General features: G+C 42.1%; 2 protein-coding genes across 3 annotated transcripts in view; one reads left to right on the plus strand and one right to left on the minus strand.

Annotated features, from left to right (window-relative positions):
* Nucleotides 1–8222, minus strand: part of DMRTC1 (DMRT like family C1) — a 70965-nt gene extending 62743 nt beyond the window's left edge. The window contains 1 exon segment of the mRNA XM_068532631.1: nt 8061–8222. Coding sequence (XP_068388732.1) covers nt 8061–8222 — 162 coding nt within the window.
* A 2815-nt stretch (nt 8223–11037) lies between these two features.
* LOC137757420 (polyadenylate-binding protein 1-like 2) lies at nt 11038–13861 on the plus strand. 2 transcript variants are annotated; one of them, XM_068534113.1, is made up of 2 exons: nt 11038–11061; nt 13259–13861. In XM_068534113.1, exons 1-2 carry the CDS (start codon nt 11038–11040, stop codon nt 13859–13861), a joined length of 627 nt encoding a protein of 208 aa, XP_068390214.1. The 2 variants fall into 2 exon arrangements, with proteins under 2 accessions (XP_068390214.1, XP_068390215.1); XM_068534114.1 differs by lacking the exon at nt 11038–11061 and having other exon boundaries at nt 13151–13861.
* The last annotated feature ends 11447 nt before the right edge of the window (nt 13862–25308 follow it).

Consider the following 25308-nt stretch of genomic DNA (forward strand, 5'->3'; position numbering starts at 1 on the left):
AAGATCAATAAAACAAAAACCTTCCTCTTTGAGAAGATAAACAAAATTGATAAACCACTAGCCAGAGTCAACAAGATAAAATGGGAGAAGACTCAAATCAACAGAATTAGAAATGAAAAGGGAGAAGTAACAGCTGAAACTGCAGAAATACAAAGGATCATGAGAGATTACTACAAGCAACTATATGTCAGTAAAATGGACAACCTGGAAGAAATAGACAAATTCTTAGAAAAGCACAACCTCCCGAGCCTGAAGCAGGAAGAAATAGAAAATATTAACAGACCAATCACAAGCACTGAAATTGAGACTGTGATTAAAATTCTTCCAACAAACAAAAGCCCAGGACCAGATGCCTTCACAGGCGAATTCTGTCAAACATTTAGTGAAGAGCTAACACCTCTCCTTCTCAAACTCTTCCAAAATATAGCAGAGGGAGGAACACTCCCAAACTCACTCTACGAGGCCACGATCACCCTGATACCAAAACCAGACAAAGATGTCACAAAAAAAGAAAACTAGAGACCAATATCACTGAGGAGCATAGATGAAAAATCCTCAACAAAATACTAGCCAACAGAATCCAACAGCACATTCAAAGGATCACCCACCAACATCAAATGGGGTTTACCCCAGGAATGCAGGGATTCTTCAATATACGCAAATCAATCAATGTGATAAACCATATTGACAAATTGAAGGAGGAAAACCATATGATCATCTCAATAGATGCAGAAAAAGCTTTTGGCAAAATTCAACACCCATTTATGATAAAAACCCTCCAGAAAGTAGGCATAGAAGGAACTTACCTCAACATAATAAAGGCCATATATGACAAACCCACAACCAACATCGTTCTCAATGGTGAAAAACTGAAACCATTTCCACTAAGATCAGGAACAAGACAAGGTTGCCCACTCTCACCACTATTATTCAACATAGTTTTGGAAGTGTTAGCCACAGCAATCAGAGAAGAAAAAGAAATCAATGGAATCCAAATCAGAAAAGAAGAAATTAAACTGTCACTCTTTGCAGATGGCATGATGTTATACATAGAGAATCCCAAATATGCTACCAGAAAACTCCTAGAGCTAATCAATGAATTTGGTAAAGTAGCAGGATATAAAATTAATGCACAGGAAGCTCTTGCATTCCTGTACATTAATGATGAAAAATCTGAAAGAGAAATTAAGGAAACACTCCCATTTACCACTGCAACAAAAAGAATAAAATACGTAGGAATAAACCTACCTAAGGAGACAGAAAACCTGTATGCAAAATACTATAAGACACTGATGAAATAAATTATACATGATACAAACAGATGGAGAGATATACCATGTTCTTTGACTGGAAGAATCAACACTGTAAAAATGACTATACTACCAAAAGCAATCTGCAGATTCAATGCAATCCCTATCAAACTACCAATGGCATTTTTCACAGAACTAGAAACAAGACAAAAAGGCCACCCACAGAATGGGAGAAAATATTTGCAAACGGAGCAACTGACAAAGGATTAGTCTCCAAAATATACATGCAGCTCATGCAGCTCAATATCAAAAAAACAAAGAACCCAATCCAAAAATGGGCAGATGACCTAAGTAGACATTTCTCCAAAGAAGATATACAGATTACCAAAAAATACATGAAAAGATGCTCAGCATCACTAATCATTAGAGAAACGCAAATCAAAATTACAATGTGGTATCGCCTCACACCAGTCAGAATGGCCATCATCGAAAAATCTACAAACAGTAAATCCTGGAGAAGATGTGGAGAAAAAGGAACCCTCTTGCACTGTTGGTGGGAATGTAAACTGACACAGCCACTATGGAGAACAGTATGGAGGTTCCTTAAAAAACTAAAAATAGTACTACCATACGACCCAGCAAACCCACTACTGGACATATACACTGAGAAAACCATAATTCAAAAAGGTCATGTATCACAATGTTCATTTCAGCTCTATTTACAATAGCCAGGACGTGGAAGCAACCTAAGTGTCCATCGACAGATGAATGGTTAGAGAAGATGTGGAACATGTATACAATGGAGTATTACTCAGCCATAGAAAGAAACGAAATTGAATTATTTGTAGTGAGGTGGATGGACATAGAGTCTGTCATACAGAATGAATTAAGTCAGAAAGAGAAAAACAGATACCGTATGCTAACACATATATACGGAATCTAGTAAAAAAAAAAAAAAAAGGTTCTGAAGAACCTAGGACCAGGACAAGAATAAAGACAGATACCTAGAGAATGGACTTGAGGACACGGGGAGGGGGAGGGTAAGCTGGGATGAAGTGAGAGAGTGCTATGGACATATATACACTTAGAAATGTAAAATAGATAGCTAGTAGGAAGCTGCCACGTAGCATAGGAAAATCAGCTCTGTGCTTTGTGTCCACCTAGAGGGGTGGGAGGGAGACGTAAGAGGGAGGAGATTTGGGGATATATGTTTATGTATAGCTGATTCACTTTGTTATACAGCAGAAACTAACACACGATTGTAAAGCAATTATACTCCAATAAAGATTTTTTTTAAAAAAATCTCACTAATGCACACCATTAATTAATTGCTTTAAAAACAAAAACACGTTTAAATACTTAAAAGCAGGCTGAGAATAAAAAGATGCACTACGGAAAGGGGAGTAAAGGTAACAATGACTTTTTTCTTCCTGTCGAAAAAATTTAAAATAAAACACTTGAAACAATCAGGGCATTGTTGCATAAATTCCAGCTTTTCCCCTAGTGCAGATTTTAATAAAACAAAATTAATTTAATCTACGTGTGTTAACCTGCTCTGTGAATGTAGAAAGTCACAGAAAATTGTAATCTTTTTTTGACAAAATAAAAGAATATCTCCTCAGGTTAAGGTCAGTCTGTTTTTATAGATTTCTATGAACCTGAGGAAAGTGTAAAAAAAAAAAATCAAATAGGTAATTTTGTTCTCTGTAACCTCTGATGTCTGGGATTGGTGGGGGTTTTGAAAGTAGCGTGATTGATGGTCAACCATTATCCATACATCTGTGAGCTGTTCCACCTGTTTAAACAGCATGGGTTAATTTGGCAATAGTTACAGATTCTGATAAACTGAAAGAGAGAAGCTCATTGTAGAATAACATGGTGGTCACCAGGACCAGTTCTGGAACAAGACTGCCTTTCTTTGAATCAATTCCAGGCTCTACCACTTACACTATATGAGACCTTGCCTGTTATTTAGCTCCTTGCTACCAAATTTCCCCAGGTGTAAAATAGAGATTATAAGGACACACATTTTATAAATTGTTATAAGATTAAGTGGTTTAATGATCAATTGCCTGGCAACCATTTAATTGTGTGGTTGTTTGTGTGTGTGTGTGTGTGTGTGTGTGTGTGTGTGAGAGAGAGAGAGAGAGAGAGAGAAGGAGAGAGAGAAAGAGTGTTTGATGCATAGATCCCATATAAGTCAAACTCAAATGTGGCAGACCTTTCAGAAATTACTGGAATAAAGATATAGAGAGGATTTGGACTTGACACCAGGATTTAATCCCCTTCTCTGGTCCAACCTACACTCAGTGAAGAAATGTGGACTTATGATCAAAATTATTAGAGATCCATTAAAAAGTAAAAGACTTGTATTTCTTTTCAAAGCAGAAAATGTTTTTTAGGTTTCCAAAAATGGATGTAAATGATAATGAACCTGGTAAGAAGAGGATGTGGAAATGAGGAAGAGAAGTTGAAGGAAGGGAAGGATAGAAGTGGTAATATCCTCATTTTATAGAAGAAAAAAGAAAAGAAAAGTTAAAGTGACTAAGGTGTATGCAAGGAACTGAGGGTTAAGTACATTATTTAAAGTTACTAGAGTCATCAATAGAGAAACTAAAAATCAAAAGTATAAAATCTGAGAGAAAGAAAGTGAGGGCAGAATGAAGACACAGTGAATGAGTTAAATTCTCTTCTGTAGGAAGAATGTGGTCACTTGATGACGGCAAAAGTTGATGAATCATGTGAAATAGCAGATTAAGCACTTTATTTAGATGTAATACGGTAACTGCCAAAACAGTGCAAGCAGGAATTATTGAAATGATCTACCCTGGGAAGCACAGCTGGGGAGTGGGAAGTGATGGGGTCTCAGAACTTTGCCTTTTATCACAAGCTTATTTGTACTTTCTGGTCACCACTATTTTATTTACCATGTGCGTGACTTCCTTTTAGTAAGAGCAATTTTTATTTTTGAGCATGGTTTCTAAAAGATGGTGTGTATGGAAGGAGGTCCCAAAGCTAATCATCATGACTTTACCAAGGCTTTACCACATGGAAGGAGATTTCATCTTACATCTATTATACACAGTGAAAACTTAAATTGCTCAGCAACTCATGGTAATGAAGATCAGCCACTCTTATGCCAATAACCCATGAAAGTGTCTTAGCACAATCATGAATGTTGGTAGGAGCGTTCCAGAGACATCATGAACACATGAAAACGCATTCAGTGTCCTATAGGAAAGAATTTGAAGGAACGTATTGCCTCATAATAATTTATCTCCAAAATGGTCCCAAAAAAGGGTGCTCAAAGGGATGAATAGCAGCTGAGGGAAAATTCAACACCTGACTCAACACCCCATTCTATGAGACAGTATTATCAACTCTTCTAGGGGGTTTTCTTGAGTACAGAAAATGGCATTCTTTCATGTGTTGACTTGCAAGGTCCTTGGATCTCAGGGAAGATAAATAAATGGGTCATAAAAAGGTCCTAAGGTCAGGAGAACGAAGGAAAACCTGAATGCGAGTGTAAGTTAGGTGAGTTCAGGCCAGAGAATCAGGCACTTGCCTAGAGTAAAATCCAGCCATAACCTGGGCTATAACCCAGAGGATCAGACTCCCTCTGAACTGATACCTTGCTCTTGGTTAGAGAGAAAGTGCCAAGCTTCCTTGGACACCAGAAAGGAGAGACACTGGGCCTTCAAAAACCAGCTGAACAAGGATATCCTCAGGACAGAGGGAACCGACATTAATAAGGAGTCCCTTGTGTTGGGCACTGAATGCATGCCAGGCACTGTGAAAAGCATTTTCCAAACATTATCACGTCTTTTTGTCCTTACAAATATGCATCCCTTTGCACAGATGAGGACTCCAAAGCTAAAGAAACAAACAAAAAAGGCAAAGCAACTTGACCAAGGTAAGCATAGCTAGTAAGTCATGGACTGGGGATATACCTACAGGTATATTTTTATAAGGTCATGCCTGTAAACTGCCTAAGATTATGACAAAGAAGGTCATTAAAGTTTTAAGCATACATTGGGAGGAGAATTGGTTCCCAGAGAGAAAAGTATCTGAAATCTATGTAAAAACCATCAGTCAGCCATTTGTTCTTGGTTCCTAAGTAGGGTTGGGCAAAACTACTTGTTATTTTAAAAATTCCTAAGAACCTTAATTACAGTTTCTGAAATTCAAACTCAAAGCACAAACTGAGGCTCAGAGCGGTTAAGTGTTTTGCTCTGGAACTCTGCCTACGAGAGAGTCCATTTGACTCCAAGGCCCATGTTCTTTGAGGAATTTAAGCCCAGGAATTCAGCAACATACAAGGACTGCTAGGAGTATAGGCTTCTTCATTTCTCACGACCATCCTGAGCCCAAATGTCACCAATCATGTTCCCTTTTGTGGACCCTGTCTGTTTCTGAGAGACAAACAGCAAAGGGTCAGAGAAATTCTCATGAAAGGAGTAAGGGAAAAGAGGCAGAGAGAGAAAAAGAAATTAGAGAGAGAAACTGAGGACTTAACTTGTATCCTGCCTTTAATCACACCCAGAAGTAGCCAAGGTTTGTGCCCTATGGGGGGTGGCAAGGAGAATGGGATTGGGGGGGGGGGCTCCAAAAGGGATGGTAGCTGTATTTTGTATTTTTTTATTATCCTAAAAATCTAACCATCTGATACAAAAATAGGACAAATGTTTTATATTTTTCAGTTTGAGTGATGTGTACTTGGGGGCATGTTCTGTGACCCACTATAATTTTTTTGTATGTTTAAAAACCTGTTAATGATTTTAAAAAGATGGAGAAAGACAGTTTGAGGTAGGTGGAAGCCCTCAGGAAGGATGGAGATTGGATCATGGAGTAGTCAGAGTATTCTAAGAAGGCCCACAATGACCAGGATAGAGAAAGGTGAGAATGGGGAGGTTGGCAAGGGCCAGGTCATGCAGCTCATTATACTTAAAGTCATGTTGAGGAGTTTGCCTTTCAGTCCAAGTGAAGTGGGAAGCGTTCTGGGGTTTTGAGTAGGGGAGGCAAAAGGCGCTATTCATTTTTCTGAAAGATCAGTCTGGCTACTGGATGGACAAGGAAGTTTGGTGGAAGTGGGAGAACAGTTAGGAGGCTTGGCAGGATCCCATAAGAGGCTTAATGGTGGACTCCAGTGAAGTTGGAGAGGTTCAAGTGGTGTTTGGGAGGTAGAGGTGATAGGAATGGCTGAAGGATGAGACAGGGGCCAGACGAAGATGTGGGAGTGGGAGAGGAAGGAAATAAGGGTGCCTCTCCATTTTTATTTCACTTGAATACCCAAGTGCATGGTGATGCCATTTAAGGATGAAATGCCTATGAGACATCCAGGTGGAGATGTCAAGTAGGCATACAAATAAATATGGGATCACAACCTCTTATCTTCCCTCCCGTGCCCTGACCCCCAACATGCAAATGAGACCGTATACTGTCCCCTCTCTGCAATTTGCTTTCCTCACTTAATAATAGCATATTTTGAAGGTCCCCCTAAATCAGACCCTATAGACATAACTCGTGCTTGGTAATGATTGCATAATAATCCATGGAATGGCTGTGCCACAATGTCTCCAGTCATTCCCCAGTTGATGAGTGCTTGCTTTGTATCCTAGTTTGCCTAGTGTGAGTCCTTAGGTGATAAATATGCTCGTGTGTGTATGTCCTGATGTCCTGGGGCTCTTATGTCTATTGACTCAATTCTCATTCCTTCCCTGCCCTACATCTCTGCCTCCCTTAACTCTTCACCTTATAAGGATCCAAAGGACCATTTGCTAAATGTGCTGTATTTATTCAAGACAATTTAATAATCATTGTTCTTATTTGTTAAATAACAGGGGCACACACCCAAACACTTTCCAATTCTTCCTAAATAAAAGTCTAAGGCTGCTATTTTTGCTGGCCTGTATGTCAAGATTATTTTCATTCGGGGGAGTTTGGGGGCAGTGTGAATTGACAAAATCAATTTCCCTACTACAAAATACATGTATGTTTTCATTCTCTATTCCCCTGAGCATCCTTCCTAAAGCTATGTCAACGAGAAATTCATAGGAAGAGACTTCTTTTATATATATATATATATATATATATATATATATATATATATATATATATATATATATATATATATATATATATATATATATATATATATATATATATATTTTATTCTTGGCTGTGTTGGGTCTTCATTTCTGTGCAAGGGCCTTCTCCAGTTGCGGAGAGCGGGGGTCACTCTTCATCGCGGTACGCAGGCGGGCCTCTTCACTATCGCGGCCTCTCTTGTTGCGGAGCACAGGCTCCAGACGCGCAGGCTCAGTAATTGTGGCTCACGGGCCTAGTTGCTCCGTGGCATGTGGGATCCTCCCAGACCAGGGCTCGAACCCGTGTCCCCTGCATTAGCAGGCAGATTCTCAACCACTGTGCCACCAGGGAAGCCCGAGACTTCTTTATGTAGATCCCTGTTTTCAGTGTTTTCATTCATTTTTTACATATAGAGCTGATCTGTCCCTCTCCCCACTGGTACCCACCCCCATCCCCTACCTTCTTCCATTATTTTCTATTCTTTTCTCCTGCTCTCTGAACCGCATCCCCGTTCCTTTCTATTACTCCCTCCTGATAGGAAGAAGGAGGTGGGCCATATGAAATGGGAAGAGCAGGGCCGGCTCCAAACACTCTTTGAATGTCTCTGTATCTGAACCTATCTCTTTAAAGCTCCACCTTGAAATGAACAGAAAGAGAAATCTAAACCCTAGCACACAAAGTTCTTGTTGTCCTCCCGTTTTAAACCAAGTCCCATGCACATACAGCCAGGAGCACTGAAAGCAGGACCTGAGTGAGGACACTGAGGCTGGACCCTGCCCGGCCCTGGAGAGGAGTCAGGTTTAGGGCCAGCCCGTTCACCGTCCAGTCCTTCTCAATCTCTTCTGCTGGCTTGTTATCCTCAACCCAACTTCTACATGTTGGCATGTCTCAGGGAATAGCCCTGCACTTTTCTTCTCCTGACAGTACTCTCTCTAGGCGATTCTGCCCAGTCTTGTGGCTTTAAATACTATCTGTGTCCTGTTGTCTTGATAATTCTGTTTCTGCAGCCTACATGGAGAGCGGACTTTTCCAGACTTCAGACACGTAACATGTGCAAATTGAAACTCTTGACACACATCCCCAACTGTCTTTCTCCCTTGTCTAAATCTATCACATCCACTCTCCGTATTGTCTGTGACTATACATAACACCTCCATGACCAAGACTTGCAAGAAAAGACTCTCATAGCAATCATTCATTTCTTAAGTTTGTTCACCAACTGCCTTCAATCCACCAGCAAGTGCTGTCTGTTCTCTTTCCAAAATATCACGTGAACCCATGCACTATTCTCTAAATTGGTGCTGCCAGTCTGGGCCAACCCACTGCCATCTCCCAACTGGGCTACTGCAAGAGGGTCCGAATTGGTCTCCCTGCTTTGCTTTGTGCCCTGCCCACTTGCAGATTTTTCCACAGAGAGCAGCCAGAGAGAAATTACTGAGTATAATTAGATCATGGCACTCCCTTGATTCAATTCTCTCTCTGGCTCCCCAGAGCTCTTTGAGTGAAAACCAAACTCCATCATGGCTCCTTCCCACCACTACACTGTCCTTTGTTCCCTCCATCCCCTCTCTCACTGGGCTCCAGCTACACCGGCATCTCTTCTGCGCCTCCAGTGCCCCTCTTTTTTGTCACAAGGCCAGAGGAATTGCAGTTCTCCCTGCTAGGCAGGTTTTCCCCCTGTTTTCCAGCAGGACTGGCCACATATCACTGTCCTCAGAAAGGCCATCCCTGACCTTTGCCACTTCTCTTGGGTTCTAGGTAAGACGTACCAAATCATCTCGTTTATTTCCCTGAGGGCATTTGCAGCAACCTTTAAGTGCTTTTACATTTTCTGCCATGTTTATTGTCTGTCTTCCCCACTAGAAAATAAGTTCCTTGGATGCAGGGGCTCTCTGCCTAGAAGAATGCCTGGTACGAGGTAGCCCTCCATAAATACTTGTTGAATCATCGAGTGAATGAAATGAGTAACACTTCCTCCCACAAGAAAGGGACCTCTCCCTCCCTCCACTGACACTCCACAGGACTCTTCACTTTTGCCTCAATCATAGCAACCAGTAGTCAGGACACCTTTGATTGCAGATGTGACCAGGAACTGAAAAAAAGGAGACAGGAACCCCAGAGAAGCCTCTGTGAGAAAGGACTTGGAGAGCATTCCCCAGCTGCTCTCCTTGTCACTGTAGTAGCCTTCTTCCTGTTGCTGGAGGGTCAAGGGCCTGGGGATTGTCTTCTGGTTTGACAGGTTTGTGGATTCACTGGCCACAGCATGACTTTGCTGAACCTCTTTCTCCTACCGATTTCTGTTGCTCTGTGGGCTGGAAGTCAAAGCCAGAGAAAGAGATCTTGTTGACTCCTGGTCCTTTAATTGGTCCCTCTTGTCACTCCTGTCTCCAAACAATGGGCCGAGAAGCTCTTCTCGTCATCCCCACATCCCCTACCTCCCAGCAATCATGGCTTCCCCCTTGGCCGCTGCCTCCTCAGGTCCGTCTTGGTGACCACCTGGAATGGTGAGGCAAAGCTCATCTGCCTCCTGCCTACAAGCAACCTAGACCCTCAGGAGATGGCTCCTAAGAGTGGTGACAGTGACCACCTTGTTCAAGGCACCAGCTGCACAGCAGGCTTTTCCTAAGTCTCTGTCCCTGCCCTTTGCTGGCACCCTGTCTAGGAGCAGAGGGCTAGACTTTGCAAGCTGGCGAGACACATGTCTGTATGTCTGCTTCTCAGCCATCTTGGGAGGCTTTCCAGCCAGCGATGAGAAAGTTCTCACTGCCTCACACCCCATGGTGACCCAGTCAGTTCTGAAGGTTCAGGGTTGTTCTATCATGTGCAATTGCCCAGGTCCAGCCAACGCTGCCACCACAGAAAACAGCTTTATTTACCCAAGGAAGGTGGATGGGTGGGAGTGAGGGGGAGGTGAGAATATGTGCTGGGCAGATGAAACTCCATGGCCACCATAGTCCAATCACATAGCACATATAGCCCTCTGCTGGCATTTCTCTTATTTGTATGGGCAGCCGGAGCTTTAGTGGAGTGAGGAAAGGCACTATGGTTTCATCATTTTTTATATCTGACCCCGAAGTCCACAGTTCAATGCCTGGCTCACGGTAAATGTGAAACCCCTATTTATGGAAGGAAAGGAGGGACGGAGGGAATGGTTGTTCTGACTCTTTTGGAACTGGTCACAACTGACTGTCTTCTTTTTGTTCTATCAGCTCTGTCTCAGGGGCGCGCACGCGCGCATGTGTGTGTGTGTATGTGTGCATGCATTTGCATGTGTATTGATGGGTTTCTCTCCAGTTTCATTGAGATATAATTGACATATAACACCGTATAAGTTTAAGGTGTACAACATAATGATTTGATATAGGTACACATCGCTAAGTGATTACCACAAGAAGTTTAATAAACATCCATCACCTCAGTTAGTTACCCTTTGTCTTCCCCTTGTAATGAGAACTTTTAAGATCTACTCTCTTAACCACTTTCTGTGTTGATGTTTAGTTTGTACTCTTTCTAAAGATCTGATCATACCGAGTCCCTCCTTGAATGTACTGAGTGGGCCCCGTGAGCTTGGGTATAGAGTCCAAGCACCTTAGCTTGCTTTTCAGGGCCCCCACACTTTCCAGCGCCAACTGCTGCCATATACTCTTGGAGATCATGAGCTCTGTCCACACCAGATTATTAGGCATGACCAGAAGTGACCATGCATGTGCTAGCATGCTATAGAGCCTTGGACACGGACTGATGCCTCTGTCTGGAGTGCCTTCCCTTCTGCCTCGATGTGGTGGACTGCTACTCATCTTTCAGAGCTCGCCTTGGGGGTTTTGTCTTCTGTGCAGCCTTGCTTGATTCCTACCAGGAATGGTTAGTGGCTGGGTCCTCCTTTCTGGAAGAAGTGGGACTCTAGCCTCTGTTGTCCTCTACTCTAATGGTTGCTCGCTTGCCTATCCCCTCAACTTTTGGTCTTGTGTGGCCTCTCTGCTCCCACAATACACTCTGCTCACCTTTCCTCACCTTGCCCCACACCTCCAACACATCAACATTCACTGCTCACTTACCACATTGCCTGTCTCTGAGCCCCCAGTGCCAAATACTGGATAAGGCTTCCATAAATACTAGCTGGTGAACTGGGATGAGACACCTCATTCTAGAGAGATTTCAGGTTTTGTTTTTGTTTTGAACATGGATGTGCCTTTCTTGGTTCACGTTGGGAACCTCAGCACCTTGAGGGCAGAGACAAGAGCAAACTAGTGCCTGGCTCTGGACCAGGCCCTGTCCCCAGCTCTTGATTTGGCTTACCTCACCTATCATGGAGGACAGCAGTAAGGACAGGGTGTTCTTGATTCCCCCGCTTCCACGCTGCATGAATTGAGACTGGATGGGTGGGAGGAGTTGGTGGGGGGGGGGGCTGAAGAACACCAGGTCCCTAGTTCTCCCATAGTCTGGAGCAGGGACAGGGTTTCTAGCCCAGACTGTCCACTCCCAACGTCAACCTTGGGAGTTGACCCGTCTATTTCCTCTTGCCTCCCGGACCCCTGTATATCCCTAGGGACCAGCAACGGCTCCATAAATATTTGTGGCATGGCATTATGGATGAATGAATGTGTTCTTGTGTTCTTTATTTCCTCTTCTGCAAGTGTTGCAGAGGAGGGAAAGAGCCGGAAAAGGGGGAGGAATCTCTGAGAAAATGGGTCAGCAGGCTGCAGTGGGAGCTTGCCCCACTTGCCCCAGCTCCAGCTCCGAGTAAGAGTTGCTGCCTTGGTGGCGGTGATGTTGGAGAGCGTGTGTGCCTTGAGGTGGGGAGAACCCCTGAACGTGAGAAAACCATTTTTCTTGGCTTTGTTTAGGCCGGGCAAGTGTATTCTCAACGCCACCCACCTTCTCTAGCAAGGTGCTTGATTTAATCATTTAAATGTTCTATGGGGAGAGGAAGGATAAAACAAAACTCCCTAAATCTAACCCAGATTCCCTCGGTCCACATGGAGCCCTTTCCCTGGCTTCCTCTTCAAACACATCCAGCCGATCCGACAGGCTGAGGACTCACACTCCCGCCCCCCAACCTCAAGCCTCCCGCTCCCGCCCCCTCCCACCGTCCGCGGCCCCGCAGCCCCGCAGCAGCCACAGGGGGAACCAAAGAGACAGAAGCCTTCCCAGCTGCCCGGACCACAGACGCCAACACCCCCCGCCCCCCACCACACGCCGCCCGCCCGCGCCCCGCACGCTAGCCCACGACCGAGCGGCGGCGGCAGCAGCAGTGGGCTGCAGGCTGCTGCGACTCGCACCGGTGCGCTCCTGGCAGCACTCGCCATACCAGGTGACTGGGACTCGCCAGATCGGCTGGCCCGGGGTCCCCCGCCCCAGCTCGCGCTCGCGCCCCCGGCCCGGGTTCCGGCGCCCACCCGCCCTCCTGCCCTCTCCCGCCTCTCCGCCCCCCAGCTCGCGGGAAGGGAGGTCGCGGCAGCGGCCCGGGGGCACCGGCGACCGTGGCGACAGCGGCGACAGTGGCGGCGGCGGTGGCGGCGGCGGCTGCGGCGGCGGCGGAGGCTGCGGCGGCGACCGTGGCAGAAGCGGTGGCGGAGGCCTCCGTGGCGGAGGCGGAAGCAGAGGTGGAGGCTGAGTTGGAGGCCGAGGCCTCAGTAGAGGAGGCAGTGGCGGAGGCCACCCTGGGGGAGGCAGCGGCAGCCCTAGCGGGGGAGGAGGCGGAGGCCTCCCTGGCGGCAGCGGCAGTGGCCGTGGTGGAGGCCAGTGCGGCCGAAGCCGCCGCCGCGGCAGAGGCTGCGACGCCCCCCTTGGGGGAGGCGGAGGCGGATGCGGATGCGGATGCAGATGCGGAGGTGGCGGCGGCGGTAGCGGCGGCGGCGGCGGCCGCCGCGGATGCTGATGCGGAGACGGGCGGGGGCTCCGGGGGGAATCCGGACTTTCCTATGGCTTCGCTGTACGTGGGCGACCTGCACCCTGAGGTGACGGAGGCAATGCTGTACGAGAAGTTCAGCCCGGCCGGGCCCATCCTCTCCATCCGCATTTGCAGGGACAAGATCACCCGCCGCTCGTTGGGCTATGCGTATGTCAACTACCAGCAACCGGTGGACGCCAAGCGGGCCCTGGAGACCCTGAACTTTGATGTCATCAAGGGCAGGCCAGTGCGCATCATGTGGTCCCAGCGGGACCCCTCGCTCCGCAAGAGCGGGGTGGGCAACGTCTTCATCAAGAACCTGGGCAAAACCATCGACAACAAGGCGCTGTACAACATCTTCTCGGCGTTCGGCAACATCCTCTCCTGCAAAGTGGCCTGCGACGAAAAGGGGCCCAAGGGCTACGGGTTCGTGCACTTCCAGAAGCAGGAGTCCGCCGAGCGGGCCATCGATGCAATGAATGGCATGTTCCTGAACTACCGCAAAATTTTCGTTGGGAGATTCAAGTCGCATAAGGAACGAGAGGCCGAAAGGGGAGCCTGGGCCAGGCAGTCCACCAGTGCTGACGTCAAGGATTTCGAGGAAGACACCGACGAGGAGGCCACCTTGCGATGAAGACATCCCAGGAGCGAGCCAGCCAGCAGAGCCAAACCTTGGCTCCCACCCGGTTTACAACCCCACCCTTTGCCCCCCTAACCCACCAGCAGTGTATTGTATTGGGAGTGCAGGTCTCTCTCTCTCACAGCCGCCCCCCCACCACTTCCTTCCCTCCATCTCTCCCTCCCTCGGTCTGTCTCAGTCCCTCTCACTCTGTCTCTCTCTGACTTTCTCTCCCCTCCCCTCTCGTCCCTACCCCTCCTCTCCCCTCCCTTCTCCTCCCTTCCCCTCCCTTCCCCCAACACCCACCTTGGGTGTTGTGAATAATCTTGCTAATCTGTGCCACTTGACAGGTTAAAGGCTGTCTTCTCCTTGTGGTTTGGTTTAAAAAGCACTTTCTCTCTTTGTTTATTGCACAGGTGATACAATTTCATGGTAGAAACATCAGGAAGGAGAAGGAAATCAGATGAGGGAAACCCAAGGGAGTAATTGCTCCCCAATGACCCTACTACCCGGAGACAACCACTTTTACCGTTTCCGTGTGCTGTTTTCCAGGCTCTCTCCTCTCCTTCTCTCTCCCTCCCTTCCTCACCTCCACCCCACCTTCCCTTTTAACACACTGTTATAGAATGGTTCATGTATGTGGTGTTTCTTAATCTGCTTTTTCAAAAACTAAAACCAAACAAAAATCAACCCATTGAACTTCTTTCCATGTTATTCAACAGGCTTCAGAAACGTCATCTTCAGTGCCTGCAGAGTGTATCGATGGACCCTAACATTTCTGTAGTCATTCCTGCATTGTTGGACATTCAGGTGGTGCCTAGTTCTTTCCCTGTGTTTAAACCCAGCACTGTGTATACTCCAATGAGTGAATTCTCCCTTGTCAAGCCAAATCTTCGCTAGCATACCTGATGATCTTAATTGTGGACTTGCAGGATCCACATATGGACATTTTAAAGACTTGTCCTGTGTGTTGCCAAATGGCCCCTTCATAAGCATTGTACCGATTTGCATTCATGCCAGCCAGCTCAGCTAGTAAAAAGAGTATGCCCATTTCCCCTGCATAGTCTCCTGGTCACTGTAATTGATGTGTGTGTGTGTGTGTGTGTGTGTGTGTGTGTGTGTGTGTGTATGTGTGTGTGTGTGTCTTGGCCAGCTTGATGGGCTGCAAATGGTATTTCACTGTCCTTGGTTGTTTTGCTGAATTTAAATACTGTTTTTCACCTCCTTCCCCTGTGCCCACTTCCTGCCCTTTTCCCCATTCTCAGAAAAATAATTCAGCTTCATTGCAGGAAACAAATCACAAAGCGGACAAGTTAACAGAAGGAAATTAATGTCACCTGTAATCAATCCTAATGACCACCCACACCTCCCTGAATCATTTTCATCTGCACCTGCCCAGTATTTTTCATGTGATATATATGTGAATTTTAATGTATATACTGTTTCAATATCGGCTTTTTCACACATAAATATATGATATAGATAGATATAGATGTATAGATAGATATTCTTGAACTTCCTTTCATGTCATTAAATATTCTTCTAAAATAGTTTCCGTGGCTGTTGTATTCCAGTGGATGGGCTAGATAGAGGAATAGATAGATAGATGTATGCATCTATATCCATAGTTAGATATAGATATGGGTATATTTGTTTTCACTACTTTGTCATTATTGCACATCTGGGTGGTTTCTTTGCTTTTTGCTTTCTTATTCAAACTCAAGCTGCTTATATCATAGTGCACAAACCTTGCTTACATTCAAGATTATTTCCTGAACAAACATTCCTAAAAGAAGAATTGAACGGTTCAAATTTTGAAATCTTTTTTTTTTTTTGGTTCATTATTAAGCAACTGTTCACAGATATAATTATCAATTCACCCTCATAAGTACAATAACATTGTGAGAGGACCTGGAAACCTGGATGATTTTCTGGACTTGCTATAGCTGGAGCTTTTTTGTTTTTATTTATTTTAAACATTTATTTTCATACAAATAATACAGTATCATAATAGAAACCTTTTTTAATTGACAAGAAAAAAGTCAAAATCACTCCTAATTCTACCACTTGACAAAAAGAAAAACTTTGAAACACAGGAAACATGTACATAAATAATACTTTAAAAATGTAATATGTATTGTTTCATTATGGGATAATTTCACTATAATCGGTCTTTCTTATCATATTTCCAAATTATTAAATATTCTCTAATTTTGTTTTTACTTTATATTCTATATTATGAATGAGCTATAATTCATTAAACTTAGCCCCTTGATGTATGCTTATATTTTTCTGCATTTTCCCAGTAAGTTTAACTCTATGGGGAACACATTTGTAGCTGAATGTTTGCTGACATGTGGAGATATTTAATTGACTTCTATAACTTGCCAGTCTGTTGCTAAATGCTTCTTTCATCAAGTTTATGTCCATCAACAGTGTAAGAGATTGCATATTTCCCTGTTTATCTTCTTAAGTAACTTAGTAGTTTTTTAAGTTTGAGAAACTGGTTTGGCTTTGTGGATGTTTCTTTTATTATTTCGTTTAAAAGTGCATTGCTTGGAAAAGAGGGCATACTTATTAAATATACACAACAACCATTTTAAAGAGATTATTTTTTGCCTTTTCAGGCTTTGCCTATTTGTCCATACAATTTAAAACAAATATAGGATCATACTGAATATATTCTGTCAAAATTTCCTTTTCAATATATTGTAAATATATCTAAAACATCTTTGTCTATTCAGTATTCTCCCACAACTCATTATCATTGTATTGGGGGATCAGAATTTTTAGAAGTGTTTCTGTACTTTGGACTTTAAAGTAGTTTCTAAAATTTCCCCATTAAACCCCAGTCTATGGTGAATAATTTTCCTGCAGAATTATTGTACTTACATAAATACGTAGAAGTGGGATTGAAAAGTAAAGGCCTTTTAAGATTTTTTTAACTGTACCATCAGGTGGCCTGGATGTACCAATTTACACTTCAACCAATACTTTGGAAGAATGCCCATTTTTCTACACAGGTTTCTCCCTGGATATTACAAACTTTTTTTTAAAACTGATATAAATGCTATAAAACCCCTAATTTTTTGTTTTGCTTTTTCAGTTTTTAAAAAATATTTTGAGCAGAAGCTAACACACCATTGTAAGGCAATTATACTTCAATAAAGATGTTTAAAAAAAAAAAAAAAAAAAAAAAAATATTTTGTTTTGCTTCTTATTCAAGGAATATAAATTCATTAAAAATATCACATAGCATTGATAGGCAAAATAAAGAAAATAAAAGTAGCACTGATAATATAAAGAATTAAATCTAAAACATTTAGCTATACATATATGTATATATCATATTGCCTTGTATAATACATACATCATTATTACATATAATAATTTAAATATTTATATACATAAGATATCAAATCATGCTTTACATTGTTTCAAAACCTTATTCAGTATAAATAAACCTTGGTTATATTTTCTTATTTATTTTTTCACATCATTTAAAATGGTCTCTGAACATCTATTGTGTATGGGGATCAATTCATTTCTTAATTCCTACATTGTTAGATATTTTCTTTGTTCCCAATTCTCTTTTAATTTCAGACCACTATGTTGACTACCTTTTGCCTAAATTTACAGTCACTTGCATAATTGTTTCTATAGTAAACACTCCTAGAAGAAAAAAAAGCAGAAAAAATTTATAGAGCATTTTTCAGACTATTTGTCCATAAAATGTAAAACAAGTATGGAATCAAATTTTCATTCATAAAGTCGTGTCAACTTACTCTATTATTCTGTTATTTCCAGTCTATATGTGTGACCAGTTCTTTGCCTAGGGCTCTGAATTGGGTATTAGAATTTTTATTAAACTTTACTAAGTTTTCAATGGATAAAATAATTCATAGTTTAAAACTTTCCTTGTTATAATAACCTTTTTTTATTTTTATTAACCTTTATTATTTATTAACCTTTATTAACCTCTTTATTTGTTTGCTAGGCAAACAAATCCTAGAAATTTCATAAGGTATTGTTAAACTGAGTGAATAACATGGAACATAACCATAATCCTACCTCTGGCTAAAAACTACATATAAAATGTGGTTGTATAATCCTTCACACGTTTTTATATGCATATTGTTAGATGGATACACCTGTATGTACACATTCATAAATACTAATATAATGCCTGCTTTTTAAACTAAAATATCTCATAAAAATATATCCATGTGAATTAATATTACATAATCCTTTTGAAGGTTGTCACATAGTATATTATGGTATCTATAGGCCATCAATTTTGTAAACCACATGACTTACCTAGTGGATTTTTGTTTCCAGTTTTTTCATATTAAAATAAAGCCTGTGGGAAGACTATTTTTGCAACCATATCTTCACACACATTCAGGAGTATTTATTTATCATACATTTATTAGAAGTCTAACTACAAAATAAATCACACTGTCAGAAAGACTACAAGATCATTCTACACTAACCATAATCCATTCCCAGTTTACAATTGTGTCCATTGTTTTGCATTGTTGTCTTCAGTTGTAATTCTTTTTAAACTATGGGGAAAAGATGTTTCAAAAGGCAAATCATTTTCTACTTATTTTCAAAAAATGATTTGAAACTGTTTGAGTCAGAACATAATGATCTAATATAATCCTTAATTTGTGGGAGACACTAAGTGCTTCTCACATAATAACTAATTTAATCCTTACAAAAAGCTGTATATGGTATATAGTATAGTTTTCCCAATTTTACAGATGAGGTAACTGAGGCATAGAGAGAGAGGTTAAGTAACAGTCCAAAGTCATACAGCTAGCAATTAACACAGATAGGATTTAAACCCACGTAGTGTAGATTCATAGTCTGTGCCCTTAACTACTGAATTATAATGAAAAGAAGACATAATGAATGTTCATAACGTTTTATGCCTCCAAATCCCTTTTCCTTATGCACATGTAAGCATATTTTAACAAAAAATATTCGAATAAGTTTTCCTTAAAGGTTTTATTTAATAAAACACATCCTTAAAAATGAGAGGATGACATCATCAAGATGGTGATGTAGGTCATTCCCATCTTTAGTCCTACTCACAAGACCAGCTTGCAACTATCCATAGCTAAGACATCATTAAGAAAACCTCAGAACCCGAGAGTCAAACTGAAGCAACCCCCTGGACCACAGAGACCAGAAGGACCATGTTAGAAGGGTAAGAGGAGGGACTACACTCTAGCAGCATTGCCTCTCCCCCAGGCTGGCATGGAGCCGCACAAAGAGGGCTCCCTGGGCCCATGGTTTCTCCAGTGGGAAAAAGAGAACCTAAGGTGAACATCCAGCTTCACCAGTATTGCAGGACGCTTCCCAAGAGGCCCACTCAGGTCTTGTATATCACAGGGGTCAGTGGGAGAATCTGTGAGGATTGACCACTGGAGATAAGATAGAGACAGAAAAGTGGACCTTACAGCAACCACTGCTCAGACCTTGGCAGATAACATTCCTGCTTGTAGTGATGCCAAAGCAGAGATTCCAACCAGTGGCTCTGCCCATCTGCAGAGCTGAGCCAATGGCCCTGTGTGGCAAGGGAGCTCATTTGGCAGTTATGCCTGATGTGGGTCTCCAGTCAACAGGCCTTAACAACTGTAGAACCTGTTCTACTGCCCCACCCAGGCAGGGAAGCAAATTTGCAGCCTTTCCCAACAGTTATACCCATTAGGAAACCTGACCAAAGAGCACTGGCAGCCACAGAGCTTATTCTACAGCCTTGCTCGGGCGGGTAGCCGAGCCAGAAGCCCTGCCCAACTATTAAGCATAGCATCTCACCCCACATAACCAGGGAGCCTGAACAGTGAACCTGGGCAGGTTCAGAGCCCAGCCCATGGTACTGCTGAGATGTGAAGCCCAGCCTCCAGCTCTGGATGAACATAGCCTTTGGCCCTGCTCAGGCAGGGAGCCCATCCAGCAACCCTGCCCAATAAAAGAATATAGCCCACATCACCACCTGAAGAGAGAGCTTGAAATGTGATGCCACATGACTGCAAAGCATTTTGCACAGTCTCTAGCCCACTGAACTAAAAGATGCAGCAACCCTCCCCCTCACCCCACCAACCAGATAGCCCAGCCAGCAACCTTACCCAAGAGCAGAGCAGAGAACAGCCAGTGGCCTACCTGACTGAGAAGCCCAGCCTGTGGCCCCACCTAGCTTGGGGGCACTGCCTGTGGCTCTGCCTGATCTCAGAGCACAGCCCAAGCCTCCTTCTGATTATGAAGCCCTGCCTGCAGCCCCAACTGAACACAGAGTCCAGCTAGCAGGACCGTCTGGTCTGGAAATATAGCCAAATACACCACCCAACCAGGAGATATTTTGGATCTCAACCCACAACCTTACTCAATTGCAGAGTCCACCGTTTTCACCACCCTGCCTGTGAACACAGCCTATGACCTCACCTGGTAAGAGGTGGTTGCAGAGCCCAGTTAGTTGTCTCACCTGACCATGGAGGCAGTGGCCTCACCCAACTAGAGATCTCAAAGACAATCTTCACATGCTCACAGATTTTACCAGCTTGATCCCTCTAGTTTCCCAAGCTGAACAGACTTGTGAAGGTCTTTCCATGCTGGAGCAAACTTATAAAGTACTGAAGACAAGATCACTTACTCAAATGAGCAGATACTAATGCAAGGGATCAAGAATCATGCAGAATCAAGTAATTATGACTCCACCAATGGAAACTAATAAAGTTCCAATAACTGATCTTAAAGAAATGGAGATCTGTGTATGAACTGTCTTACAAAGAATTCAGAATAATCATCTTAAACTTTAGTGAACTACAAAAACACACAGATGGACAACTACATGAAATTTAGAAAACAATGCATGAACAAAATGAGAAGTTCAACAAAGAAATAGACACCAACAAAAATCCAAAACAAACAGAAATACTAGAGCTGAAGAATGCACTAATGGTACTGAAGGATTCAATAGAGAGCTTCAACAGCATACTCAACCAAGGAGAAGAAAAAAAGAGACAGAATAGAGAGCCCAGAGATAAACCCATCTCTATATAGTCAAGTAATCTTTGACAAGGGCACTAAAAACACACAATTGGGAAAGGATAGTCTCTTCAATAAATGGTGTTCAGAAACTGAATAACCACATGTAAAAGAATGAAAGTGAACTCCTATGTTACACTACTCAAATATTAACTTAAAATAGATTAAAGACTTAAATATAAAACTGGAAATCGTAAAACTCCCAGAAGAAGGAAAAGGTTTGGAAAAAGATCCTGACATTGATCTTGGCACTGATTTTTTGCATATAACACCAAAAGCATAGGCAACCAAAGCAAATATAGACAAGTGGAATAATATCAAACTAAGATGCTTCTGCACAGCAAAAAAAACAATCAATAGAGTGAAAAGGCAACCTACGGAATGGGAAAAAAATTTGCAAACTATATATATGATAATTTCCAAAATATACAAGGAAATCATACATATCAATATAAAAATAATAATAAATTTTAAAAGGGGCAAAGGACCTGAATATATAGTTTTTGAAAAAACAATATTCAAATGGTCAACAGGTACATGAGAATATGCTCAACATCACTAATAATCAGGGAAGTGCCTATCAAAACCACAATGAGATATCACCTCACACTGTTGAATGACAATTATCAAAAAGGTAAGCAACAACAAATTTTGGCTAGGATGTGGAGAAAAGGGAGCTCTTCTACACTATTGGTGGGAATGTAAAGTGGCACAGCCATTATGGAAAACAGTTTGGAGGTTACTAAAAAAATTTAAAATAGAACTACTTTACGATTCCTCAATCCCAATTCTGGGTATACAGGCATATCTCGTAGATGTGCCTTCAAATCCAGACCACCACAATAAAGAGAACATCACAATAAAGTGAGTTATACTCATTTTTTGGCTTCCCAGTGCATACAGAAGTTATGTTTACAATATAATATAGTCTATTAAGTGTGTAATACCATTGTCTAAAAAAACAATGTACATACCTTAATTTGAAAATAGTTTATTGCTGGAGGGAAGAAATCAAGATGGCAGGGTAGGAGGACATGGAGCTAATGAAACCCCCCATGAACACATCAAAAATACATCTACATGTGGAGCAATTCTCACTGAAAAAAAAAATACTGGAGTCTGGCAGAAAGAGTCTCATAAAACAAAGGCTGTAAGAAAGATCCACATGGAATCAGGTGGGAAGGGAAGAGAGGTGATCATGCCAGGACGTGTGTCCCTGGAAGGAGACACAGAAGAGGAGATGGATTACATGGGCTTGGAGATCTTCCCTGGGGAATGAGTGGTTTGAACCACATATTGGGTGCCCCAGTCCTGAGGTCCCAGAAAGGGAGGACAAGTCCCCTTAGTTGGTTTGAAAACCAGTGAGACTGACAACAGGCCCATTAGAAATCTAGACTCCACATGGGAAGAGCACACACACACATTTGCTTACTCTCAAAACAAAGCATAGGAAGCAGATTGAAACTGCCTGAGACTCTAGCCAATTTCCCATGACTGCTCCAGTGTGTGCCCCAGTCCAGCAAACCCCAATCCTTCCCCTCTTGCTGCATGGGGCAGCTCAACACAAGAGTGAAGACTGCCTCAGCTGAGGAAAGTGCACAGTGGTAGGGGACAGAGCCAGCTCGGAACTGGAATGACATCCACACAGGGCAAGGGCAGCCATTTATTCGCCTTCATGGGGGTGGCAAATTGGAAGTGGTCTAGAGCTCTGACTGGTGCTGGGATTGCCCCAGCACATGCCCTGACTATGCTGAGTGCCCACTCTGGCCCTTCTTACTCTTCCACTGCTCTCTTCTCTGGCAAAGATGCCAAGGCTGGGAGGGGGGAGAACGCACACTTAGAGGAAAGAGAACTAGCTCAGAAATGACCCTCAGGGATTCTGCTCCAGCAACTGAGAGCCTGACTGTGCCCCCAATATGGTGGTGTTGGCCAATGAGTAGAGGCAGAGTCCCAGCTCTTACCTGGCTATGGTTTTAGCCTCTCCATCTCCAGCCCCACCTCCTACCAAGGTGAGAGCTGCCAGCACACCCTGAGGGAGGAAGTGACTCATGCTCACTTCAGATCCAGATTCCCATCAAGGCCACTGGGCACATGCAGACTGTATAGGGATGCTCCCACACAAGGACACCCCTTCAAGACTGGACTAAGTAACTGTTTCACCTAATTTCATGCAGACAGAGAAGTTAAGCAAAATGAGAGGGCACAGAAATTTGTTTCAAATGAAAGAACCAGAAAAAAAAAAAATCCCTGAAAAGAACAACTAATGAAACAGTGAGAAATAACTTACCAGATAAAGAGTTCAATGCATTAGTAATAAGAATGCTAACTGGATTAGAGAAAAAATAAATGAACACAGTGATCATTTTAACAAGAAACTAGAAAATATAATAAAAAGAATCAGACTTGAAGAATACAATAATTGAAATGAAAAATATACTAGAAGGAATTAACAGCAAACTAGATGATGCAAAAGAACACACAAGTGATCTGGAAGACAGAATAATGGAAATCACCCAGTCAGAACAGCAAAAAGAAAAACAAATGTAAAAAATGAGAACAGTTTGAGGGACCTCTTGGGTAACATCAAGTATACCAACATCTGCATCATAGGGGTCCCAGAAGGAGAAGAAAGAGAGAAAGGTGTCAGAAATGAATTTGATGAAATTATGGTTGAAAACTTCCTGAACCTGAAAAAGGAAACAGATATCCAGGAACAAGAAGCACAGAGTGCCAAACAGGATGGACCCAAAGAGACCCACACCAAGACATGTCATAATTAAAATGGCAAAAGTTAAAGAGAGATTCCTAAATGTCTCAAGAGAAAAACAGAGACACATAGAAGAGAACTCATATAAGTCTATCCATAGATTTTTCTGCAGAAATTTGCAAGTCAGAAGGGAGTGTCCTGATATATTTAAAGTTCTGAAAAGGCAAAACCTACAACCTAGAATAATCTGCCCAGCAAAATTATCATTCAGAATTGAAGGAGGGATAAAGAGCTTCTCTGACAAGAAAGAACTAAAAGATTTCATCATATTAAAATGACTTTAGAAGTACTGAAGGGTCTTTTTTAAGTGGAAAAGAAAAAGTTACAACAAGAAGTAAGAAATAATAGAAAGGAAAAATTGCAATGGTAAAAAAAAAAGATAAAATAAAGGCTGCAAATCAGTCATGTAAGTAAGCTATTACAAAGATTAAAAGATGAAAAATTATAAAATTAACTACAACTACAATAAACAGTGGAGAAATGAACATGAAGATATAAAATACGACATTAAAAACACAAAATGTGGGCGAGGTGAGTAAAATGAAGATCATTAAGAAAGTGTTTGAACTTAAATAATTATGAGTTTTAAAAAAGGAGATATAGGTCATGTACGAACCCCATGGCAAGCACAAATCAAAAACCTACAATAGATACACAAGAACTAAAAGAGAAAGGAGCAAACCATATCACTAAAGAAAATCATCAAACCACAAGGGAAGAAACTAAATGAAGAAAAGAACAGAGAAGAATTACAAAAACAACCAGAAAAACGAGTAATTAAATGGCAATAAGTACATACCTATCATTAATCATTTTAAATGTCAATGAACTAAATGCTCCCATCAAAAGACGTGGGGTGGCTGACTTGATTTAAAAAACAGATCCATCTAGATGCTGCTTAAAAGAGACACACTTCAGAGCTAAAGAAACACACAGACTGAACATGAGAGGATGGAAAAAAATATTTCATGCAGATGGAAATGACAAGAAAGCTGGTGTAGCAATACTCATATTAGACAAAGTAGACTTTAAAACAAAGTCTACAACAAACGGCAAAGGAAGGTATTATATACTGATAAAGAGATCAATACAAGAAGAGGATATAAAATTTCTTAAAATATATGCACTTGAGCCATAAAAAGAAGGAAATCCTGACATTTGCGACAACACTGATGAATCTGAAGGACATTATGCTAAGTGAAATAAGCCAAGCAGGGAAAAACAAATATGTATGATCTCACTTTTATGTGGAATCTTTTAAGAAAAAGACACACTCATTGAAACAGAAAGTAGAATGGTGGTGACCGAGGAGTGGGGGTTGGGAGAAATGGGGATATGTTGGTCAAAGGGTACAAAATTTCAGTTATGAATAAGTTTTGAGGATCTAATGTACAGCACAGTGAATATAGTTAATAATATTTTATTGTACACTTGAAATTTGCTCAAAGAGTAAATCTTAATCATTTCCATCACACCAAAAAAGGTAACTATGTGAGGTAATGGATATGTTAATTAACTTGATGGTGGTAATAATTTCACTATGTATATGTATATTAAATCCTCATGTTGTACACTTTACACGTATACAGTTTTATGTGTCAATTATACCTCAATAATGCTACAAAAAATAAATAAAAATAAA

This window comes from Eschrichtius robustus, chromosome X (assembly GCF_028021215.1).
Source record: "Eschrichtius robustus isolate mEscRob2 chromosome X, mEscRob2.pri, whole genome shotgun sequence".
NCBI classification, from domain to species: Eukaryota; Metazoa; Chordata; class Mammalia; order Artiodactyla; family Eschrichtiidae; genus Eschrichtius; species Eschrichtius robustus.

Bases quoted from the DNA above. Each gene is read 5' to 3' on its own strand.
- LOC137757420 (XM_068534113.1), top strand. From the start codon at position 11,038: ATGCATGTGCTAGCATGCTATAGA. The intron at 11,062-13,258 runs GCCTTGGACACG...CCGGACTTTCCT, and splicing joins ATGTGCTAGCATGCTATAGA to ATGGCTTCGCTGTACGTGGG.